General features: G+C 40.7%; 2 protein-coding genes across 2 annotated transcripts in view; one reads left to right on the top strand and one right to left on the bottom strand.

Moving 5' to 3' along the window:
• Window positions 1–380: 380 nt before the first annotated feature.
• LOC134009197 (D(5)-like dopamine receptor) lies at window positions 381–1547 on the bottom strand. Its single transcript, XM_062448922.1, has one exon. The coding sequence runs from the start codon at window positions 1536–1538 to the stop codon at window positions 381–383; it is 1158 nt and encodes a 385-aa protein (XP_062304906.1). The 5' UTR covers window positions 1539–1547.
• Window positions 1548–9658: 8111 nt separating this feature from the next.
• Window positions 9659–10323, top strand: part of pdcd4b (programmed cell death 4b) — a 6160-nt gene continuing 5495 nt past the window's right edge. The window contains exons 1-2 of the mRNA XM_062448921.1: window positions 9659–9680; window positions 10150–10322. Coding sequence (XP_062304905.1) covers window positions 9659–9680; window positions 10150–10322 — 195 coding nt within the window. The remainder of the gene's footprint in view (window positions 9681–10149; window position 10323) is intronic.

Here is a 10323-nt window from a genome sequence, read left to right as displayed (position 1 = left end):
CTTTATTACGTAACAAGCAGCTACTGCTTTCTCCCAATATATAGGCCTATCCCGACATTAGGTCAAGGATCAACCAATAAGCTTAGCCTACATAAACTGAAATCCAATGTGATCGACTTCATGTAGCGCCGGCGTCGCCTGCAGCCGCCTGCAGCCCGGCTGACTTGAAGCAGCCAATGGCATTCTCAATTTCAAGGCAGCAGGCTGCAGCCGGCTGTCGGCGCCGCCGGTGCTGCATGAAGTCGAACACACCTAATGACAGTCAGCGGACATAATTATATAAAATATATGTAATTTAACAGTATTAGTTTACAACATTGAAATAGGAAAAGTAAACAAACAAACGAAAATGCAATATTAAATTAAATCTTAGCAAGGGGCTACATTTGGTTCCGTGAAAAACCGGGGAGGACTTTGTCAAACGGAATGTCCAAATCCTCCCCATTGTGATGGACAATGATGGGGCGCTGAGCCGGGGTGACGGTTGGGTCTTTCTGGGGCGTGGTATCGTGGTGGTACGATACTAACTCGATGGGGAAGTCAACAGGCTCGACCAAAGATGTAGAATAATATATATTATAACCCAGAATCGTCAAATACGCTTTCCTGAAATCAGCATTGAATGCATAAATGACTGGGTTCATAGACGAATTGGCCAACCTGAACCAGACGAAAATGTTAAAGGTGGTGTTGCTAACGCACAGCGGGTCCCCAAGTTTGTTAATATCACAGAAAGGTACGATGCAGTTAAGAACAAAAAAGGGCAACCAACACAACACAAACACTCCCATTAGAATAGAAAGTGTTTTCAAAACTTTGGTTGTTTTTTTGAACAACGTTTTTAATGAGTTTTCGTCATGAGTGTGTTGCTGGTTCGGCGCGTGTTCCACGACCCTCTCCAAGGAGGATATCAGGTGAATCTGGGTCTGCGCAATTCTGTAAATGCGTGTGTACGCTCCCACCATGATCACCAGGGGGATGTAAAAACTTATTAGTGAAGAGGATATAGCATACGTCCTGTTCAGGCTTGCGTTGCACTCTTCCATCTTATCTGGGTTGTCCAGCATTGAGTTTTCTGTATCTGCCTTGTGCCAGTTCAATTTAACTGGAATGAATGACATCAAAATAGACAGCGTCCAGGCCACCCCAATCATCACGAAAGCGAATCTTTGGGTCATTTTACGCTTGTAACTGAATGGACTGGAGATTGCCCAGTATCTGTCCATACTGATGACACAAAGGTTGAAGATGGAGACAGTGGAGCACATGATGTCGAAAGCTATCCAGGTGTCACAGAAGGCACCAAAGAGCCAGTAGCCTGCCACTTCTGAAACCGCCTTCCAAGGCATTACCAGGATGGCCACAAACAGGTCAGACACCGCAAGGGAGATGACAAATGAGTTGCTCACTTTAGACCTCAGGTGTCGACATTTGATGACCGCAGCACACACGAGTGTGTTTCCCAAAAGCGTGGAAACAATCAAAATGAAGAAGACGCACCCGGTAAGCACACGGACGCCACCTGTATTATTAGGCATACTTTCATCGCCAGAGGGATGACTTTGGTGGTGGCTGTAGAACTTCCCCATTGGAATTGGGATTACTTTGTACTTTTCTTTGTGCACGGTAAAAAATGTTCAGTTTCCAGAGCGTCATCCAAAGCGCACGTACACTGAAAGAAAACGTCGGTTGGATTTACATGAACATAATATGGACATCGGTTGCACATATTAAAATTATGTTTACACAAAATTATATATTCATGTTCTATACATTAAATTATTATTTGTTAAACAACTTTTTTATATGAATTTTAAATATTTAATTTTTGTTAAGTAGCTAGTATATTAGATTATCATTTGTTAGCCTAACATGATTTTTTTATGTTAAATTAATGCTTTTCTTTACAGTTTTTTTACAATCGCTAATGACAATTTTTTCAATACTTCTAACAAGTTTCCTAAACTCTTAACGTGCCATTTCTCAATACTTAGATCACTTTTTCAAAACTCTTCACACAGTTCTCCTAACCAACTTTCAGCTCGGCACAGCAGTTAATTTCACATTCAAAATGCACTAAAACTACCAAATCACTTAACCCTTGTGTTCTCTTCGGGTCATTCTGACCCATCAGTCATTGTTACCCACCGTCGTATTGTGACAACTTTACCGCATACAAAAACAAAGTGAAGCATTTTCTTTTAACCGTCAGGCTGTCTCAGACCCTCCACATTGCGAAGGTTAAAAGAAAATGATTTTTATTTGTTTTTGTATTGGGTAAAATTGGGTAAACACAACGATGGTAGTATGCGTCAATATGTTTTGTATCTTTCTTTTTTTTCTCACTAATTCCAGAATACAAGAATTTGTATACACACCATCCACTGATACAGATACAATAGGAATGCTACTGTAATATTCTGCATTTGGCCATAGGTTCTCATCCACATCACATCTTATGTCATCTAGGGCAATACACCTAGGAAAGAATCTTCTGGCATGCCTGATCCATCCCTGGCAATGTCCAGGCATCCAGCATTAATTGCGTCCAGGAGGGACATTTGATCATGTGAATAGTGGTCATACAGTAAACCTTCCACCTCCATGAGGGAAATAATTATTCTATGGGGTTGAAGAATGGAGAGTAAGGTGGGAAGAAAAGTGACACCATTCTGGGATGGGCTGCAAACCACTTGGTGACTGCATGGGAGTGGTGAAATGCCACATTGTCCCATACAAATGTTGGCTGATTTCTTCTCTCTGCATCCCTTTCCTCACACCTAGCACAACCCTTCCGTAGAGATCATTTTATTTTTTGATTCGAAATATATTTCATTACAATATTACTGTAGAAATTTAGCAAATTTCTGTCTTATTCAGTTTTGTATTATGTTATTGTTTTGAACTGAAGTTTAACAGTTTTGAAAACAATATGTAAGCATGTGCAAATTGGCCTGTAGGTACATAGAGTTTTGGCGGTTGTTGTGTCGAAGTGAGAAAATAATGAATGTAATTTGAAAGATGTAGTCATTGAATGCATTTTGTGCAAAAACAATGATAAATGATCCACATTTTAGCCCACATGTACTTCTGTTGTGCTCACTGTGTGAAGAGTTTTTAAAACGTGACTTAAGTATTGAGAAATGTGTCCTAGCGACTGTAAAATACTGTAATTGTATAGCCAACACAGATGGATGTTGTGCTAAGTGTGTCAAGAGTTTAGGAAACTTGTCAAAAGTATAGAAAAAATTGTCATAGCGATGGTAAAATACTGTAATTTCATGCTCAAAATCACACATTGTAAACTAAACTCAAACACTAATTTTCATAACACAAAAATACACTAAACAATATACCATGTCTACCAAAACACTAACACACATTCTCTGTCAACAGGAACAGTCAACAACAACACTATCAGATGGAATTACAGAAACTGCATTCTTTTATATATGTGTCAGGTTTCACAATATATGGATCATAGATTGTGTTTTGCAATGCAGTTTCTTTTGAAGCCTCTTTACATTTTTGTTTTGTTGTGTTTAGTAAATCTGTAAATGCATACATTTAGTTTATTTTTCTGCAGAAATTCAATGGCTATTGAGTTTGGTATACTTTACATGGTTAAATTAAATCAGATTCAAAACACTGGTACTGACCTTCCGAGAGGTGAACGGGATTGCACCAGCCAAAATCCAGTCCCTTTCCAGCTGTATCACCTGCAACCTTCGAGCAGGCAACCCAAGCTTTTATCCTGTCCCAATGGTGGAATCATCGTCCCGCCTCCATCAGAGACACTGACTGTCTCCCCACCTTTATGTAAGAAAAGGCTAAAGACGCACTTGTTCCGGAAGTACAGCGGTACTTAAGATTTGTTGGATCCGATGTTAGTTTATTTTCCTCCAGGAACACAATGACACTTATTGAGGGACTTGTTGCACTTGTTGGTTAGTTGTCACTGATTTACTACTTGTACTCGCTGTAAATTATATTATTGTTGCTTGCTTTCCTACAGGTACACTCTTGCACTTTTGAGGCTCTTATGTTTCTTCCCATTGGCACTTATTTGCTTTTCACAATGTATGCTCATATTTTGGCTACCTGCAATGTTTTTGGGTCTATCTAGTTGTTTATGATAATTGACCTATGCACTTTTTGTAAAGCTCTCTTGGATAAAAGCGTCTGCTAAATGAATAAATGTAAATTACTTACTGATTTGGAGCAGATTTTAGACTAGATGTGCTGCTGACAGTGGCAACTTCCACATCACTAAACCTGTCCCACCATTCAATTTGGGTTGCTACGTGAAATCTGGTGCCGGTGTTGCACCGAAAGCTGTGACCCATCAGAAACTGTGACCGCATGATTATTCGCGGTAGTAACATATGTTTATCTGAAACTAAATACAAGGTACATTTTCTCTTAAATGTTTCTAAACATGTATTTCTTTGTGACTGCATGCACGAGTTACATTTGTAATAACCTACCTAAAAACCTTACACTAGACCTACATTTAAAACTTTAATCATATTCTACTGTAAAGAAAATAAATTTTTAATGGACCAGCACATTGGATCAAGATCAAACCAGTGATCTTTAATCATGGAGTGGTTATTGAAGAACCATCTGCGGGTTCTTAATGGCACATAATTGCCTATGGGGCAATTATCCATAATTACACCATTATAGTCACCTACTAGATATATCAAAGACTCCCTCAAATGCAGGGAGGATCTGTCCTTACTATTGTTCTTGAATGTCACGGTTGAAGCATATACAGGTGCTCAATAAATTGTATTGTCAAATACTGACAAATCTTTATTAGTCCTTGGACTAATACTGTAATTCAACAAATACTGTGCTTGCAAAGTAGATTACTTTTCTGTCTTAATTAGGAATGCTTAGAAGCACGTCTATGAAATACAGATAGCCTGTACAATATGTAGCGGGGTTTGCTCGTTTAAAGATAGAAATACTTAATTTATCATAAAGTCTGGGGCACCACCCTAATATTGGTTTAGGACATTAGGGAATCCTATGTTTAATATGTAATAATCAGTCTCATCTTTAGGAATGAATTCGTTCTAAGAGTAGAGCCAATCGTAACATCAGTGAACACGCACGTCAAAATATCTAAGGTAAACAGATCTTATGAAAAGTTGGATTATGGGTTTGATATGAGAGATTGGTTTCAATGAACAGAATGAAATGGTCTAACTTAAAGAAAGGCAGAAATTGTACAGTCAGTGATTACATCCTTACAAATCATAAACAGAGCTCACGCCAATGCCATGTCGAGGAGGAAAGAGCGTTAGCCATAGTTACGTTTGATCAGGGGTTGATCAATGATGTTGAGGGCGGTTTGCGCCAAAGGTCCATTTGAAGAATCTGAAGTCACAGCGCGGCTGCGCTGGGTCATGTGACTGAGTCTGCGGGATCTCAGTAAAGTCGCATTTGGAATTGCGTTTTTGGTTCTTCTGTTGAAACGTCCAGATAGTGACGCGTTCACTATAAAGTTGAATCTCAGGAGAAGCTTGGCGACGTCCTTGGAACGCCAATCCTGATGGCGTTCATGCCATGGTCGGTTTCGCTGGAGTTCGAGATTGATGGTCATCTTAGGGCTTTATACAGTTCGAGGGAGGACCCGTCTGGGGTCAGATGTGGATTGGGGGAAGCTGGGTTCTCAACTCCCCCCTCCTTCCTTCACACCTACCAAAGGTGTGATCTGATCTCTGGCTGATCATTCGATGGTTCAAATATTGTTCTGGACATCTTGGTACAGTTACAAAATATAGTTGAATGATTGTTTTATTATGATAGCTTCGTGTAGATACCAAGAATGACGTGGTTATCTTTCAGGAAGAAGGAGTTGTTACTAGAATCAAGATTTCAGTGAACACAACATTAAAACAAAGTAACAAACATAACACACACAAATATCCCTCTCATAATTCTCCACCTTGTACTCTTGTGGTAAAGTCTCAAGAACTTTCCTCAAAAGTTCTGATCAAGGTATGTTCTTTGTTCAAATCGCCGCCGAAACGGATAGCAAATGGTCGCTGGAGACGTGTTGTCTAAATCAGGCCCTTTGAAGCTTGCAAGCTAGCAGGAGGGCTGATTTGGTAGATTGGGGAGGTCCCCCCCCCCCATTCTATGGTTCCTTTGCATCGGCGTTTGGTGGGTAATCAGCATACTGAGGGTGTCACAAGGGCTGATTCTGATGTGATTGAATCACTCTTCAGGTGTGGCAAGATGTTGGCTCCGTGTGTTCTTGTGGACCTCACTACAAATACGTACGTTGCCAAGATACAAAATAAATAATATATGAGAGAGAGAGAGAGAGAGAGAGAGAGAGAGAGAGAGAGAGAGAGAGAGAGAGAGAGATGAGAGAGAGAGAGAGAGAGGAGAGAGAGAGAGAGAGAGAGAGAGAGAGAGAGAGAGAGAGAGAGAGAGAGAGAGAGAGAGAGGAGAGAGAGAGAGAGAGAGAGAGAGAGAGAGAGAGAGAGAGAGAGAGAGAGAGAGAGAGAGAGAGAGAGAAAAATGTCACCACAGATAATATTTAACTGATGATGAGCCAATGACATGTCATCAAAAACAATGTAATTTACCCACACCGTATAATAGGCCTACTTGTGCGATCAGATTTAGCATGTACTGAAAACCCTGCATCTCTCTCAGTTGCTTTTTTCCAGTTCCTAAAGCCAGGTGTTCAGACAAAAACAGTGTCTGGGGCATTTAGGGTGCTAAAATGTCTGCATGCATAACAATAAGTGGAGTCCATCATGACAAGAGTATTCAAGCCATGGACGAAGGTCATATCAGTATGGCCTATAGCTCCGTCATCTGTCCCCCATCAAAGTGGTTGAATATGTTCAACTTGGGCTGTACTGCTACATTGTTCTTGGACTTGCTGATATCTGTGGAAAGACGCACAGTAAACATAGGGCACAACTCTAAACAACATGTATTTACTTATGTATGCATGTATTTTAAAATGTAGGCCAAGTATTTGTCTATTTTATTTTTTTAAACATAAGAATCACATATCAATGACGCAAAAAAGAATTTATCTGAGAGCACCATTTTATGGAGACACTGTACTATGAATTGTAATGACACTGCTTTGCAAATGGAATGTACAAGAACACCTTTTCTACATCACAAACCTGATGGTGCAGTACTTGATCCACATGGATCCACTTGCTGTCCCTCTAGCTGTTCCTCTCTCTGTCCCTGTGCGTTTTCTTCCTCCTCGCCCTCTTCTTCATCCTGGGGGGTGAGATGGCTGAGCGGTTAGGGAATTCGGGCTATTAATCAGAAGGTTGCCGGTTCGATTCCAGACCGTGCCAATGACGTGTCCTTGGGCAAGGCACTTCACCCTACTTGACTCAGGGGGGAATGTCCCTGTACTTGCTGTAAGTCGCTCTGGATAAGAGTGTCTGCTAAATGACAAAATGTAAATGTCCTCACCCTCTGGAGTGTCCCTCTGTGTGTCAGTGTCCTCACTTTCATCACCTGCCTTCTCTCCAACCTCCACCAACTCCTCTGGCTCTCGCTCTTCCAGCTCCTCAGCTCTCTAAATACCTTGATATGTTTCTCTCACTTTTTTATTTACTGGGGCAAAAAAGGCTGCAATGTCACTTTCTCGTTTAATGATGACTACTAGAAGAAGAAAAACAACGTTGAGGCGTCTCATTTCACAAGTAACCATCCCTCCCTACTTAACCCTTGTGTTATCTTCGGGTCATTCTGACCCATCAGTCATTGTGACCCACCGTCGTATTGCGACAGATTTACCGCATACAAAGACAAAGTGAAGCATTTTCTTTTAACCGTTGGGCTGTCTCAGACCCCCCACATTGCAAAGGTTAAAAGAAAATTATTTTAATTTGTTTTTGTATTGGGTAAAATTGGGTAAACACAACGATGGTTCGTTATGAACCTTTGGGTCATGTGACCCGAAGGCAGCACGAGGGTTAACACGGGCAGATACCGTTGATTATTTCACTCAATAAATGTATTATTTATCGAAATGCAACAGCCAAGACTGACAAAGTTACGTGGTTAACGTTACAACATTGTGTAGAACTAGCTAGGATACTGACATTCGGATATTTGATTCTGCTTCGATGAGTTTGCTTAGATATTTAAACATAGTGAGACCAGAAATTTACAAACTTGATTTTCTTATCGGAGTGAGGAACAACAGTAACACGGTTACGTGCAACCAATCACTTTACGAGATGAAATCGTTTTGCTTACCTTCGCCTCTTGCAACAAGACATTAGTGCTTCTCTCTTGAATTCAATACTTGTTGCTGCTGTTCTCATTCTCATCTCATCTCGCATCTGGCAAGGTAGTGTTTGGATGCGTCGCTCTAATAAATCCTTGCAGAACGCTGAAGTCACATTAGTTCCGCTTTCAGGCCCGAACCGCCCCACTGTAACTAAGAGGTACAATGCCGTTTCGTTATTCATTACGTGTGGGCTGGTAGACTTCCAACTCACATACTGTCCTGGACATGATGTTCAGTTAAAAGGCTTTGGAAAGTGAACAAAATGTTAAAATGTGTTGCAGGATCTCAAATATATATACATGTATGTATACATTATATTTGTATGTATAGGGTGTAGTGAACAACAAAAATACGTCATGTGAATTCACCTCCATTTCCTAACTGCATAAATATGAGCTCTTCTTATGGTACAGTAATGTACATTTTCATTACATAAAAGTCGACTATGTTCCTCTGCCCGAACGATAGGGGGCAGCACATTGTGGTTGCGTTTTAACCAAACAGAAAATGCGAGAAGCCAAACGTAGTTCTTAATTTCCATGGTGGTACCACCGCCCAGTGAACAATCAGACATAGTCAATATCATCCTACGTGACAATGTTGCTGGGTAGATCACACCAAAACAACAGCATTCACATCAACTTGGAGCTCAGACAGACACGGTCAGTGATTTTCCTGTTGGTCATTCAAAAGCAAGAGGTATGAAGCTGGCAACGACGCGTAGAGTAGTTTAAATGCGTATATTGCTATGCACTTCTGAAATTTATCAGGAGTGTGTTTGAAAAAAATCATCTTGGTTTTTGTTGTGCATTTTCCGGTCGCTTGGCTGCGAGACAAAACAATACAGCCATAGTCAGCAAACTTTTGTCATATCGGTCCATCCGAGTACAACAATGCAACTTATTTACACCTAACTCGCTTATGCGTTATCGTAAATTAATTTGAAGTCGTTTTCGTCAGCTTAATTTACCAATTTAATTACTTGTGTGATTCGTTGTCATTCATTTGTGCATAATACACAACAACAACGACGAGCTTGTCTTGTCTGCAGCGCAGTGTTGCTGCCTACATTAATGCAGCTACACAACACTGCAACTAGCTAGCTATATTAGTCAAGCATATGTTCAACCATATTAGCATATGAGTGTTGAACAGGCTGTTGTTAAATGTCAATGTATGCTTGGGGGGAAGGAGGTGTGTGTGTGAGCTAGCTCGGTCTGCATGTTGGGCATGCCGTGTATCATGGGGATGCATGTTAATTCATTTATCATATCGGCAGACATTCTATCAATTGCACGCATTTCCGCTGCAAGTTCTTATTTTCCCTTTTGAAAAGAACACAATGGCAACTGACTGCGAGACATGGCTGAACGCAACCCCGTGGGTAAGTGTTTTTGAAACAGTCGTCAGAGTTTAAATGCTTCATCAGCTGTCTAGCTACATTTCTGCCGTCAGACCGATTCGATTTTTGTTGCGGAAGTAAAATGCTGCAGTGTTGTTGCAACTCAGTTGCAGTAGCTCACGTATTAATTCGACAACAAGCGTAATGTCATGTTTTGATTCAGCGTGATCGTACAATTGTAATAATCCAGTGAACACCCAAATCAGTTCGCCATACGTGCAGGGTGCGTTAAAGTGAGGGTCACATAGTAAACATCTGAAAATCCTTATTACGGTTTATCACAGTTAGTAAGAAAAACTATCAACAATTAAATTAGCATAACATAATAAGCTTTGTGGACTCACAGACTTTACATGTATCCTCAGTTATTTTTCCAGCCTAACCACACAACTGTCCAAAGATTGATACATAGGCCTACCTAACTATGTTGAATCAGTCATTTAGGCTATAGTGTTGTCCACATCTTTCCCTCATTTAATTTCCCATTTACTTCACCCATCGTCAGAGGCTGATGACCTGAGTGACACCTTCCTCTCCGGCGACGAGAACGGCGAAAACAGGACGGCCTCCACCAGCACCAAAAACATCAACGAGATCAACGGTAACTGGATCTTGTCTCCGACCT

Source organism: Osmerus eperlanus, chromosome 22 (genome assembly GCF_963692335.1).
Source record: "Osmerus eperlanus chromosome 22, fOsmEpe2.1, whole genome shotgun sequence".
Taxonomy (NCBI): Eukaryota; Metazoa; Chordata; class Actinopteri; order Osmeriformes; family Osmeridae; genus Osmerus; species Osmerus eperlanus.
The sequence above is the reverse complement of the archived record's forward strand: the minus strand, read 5'-3'. Positions and strand labels throughout refer to the sequence as shown.

Coding starts and splice junctions, on each gene's coding strand:
- LOC134009197 (XM_062448922.1), bottom strand. CDS start 1,538: ATGCCTAATAATACAGGTGGCGTCCGTGTGCTTACCGGGTGCGTCTTC.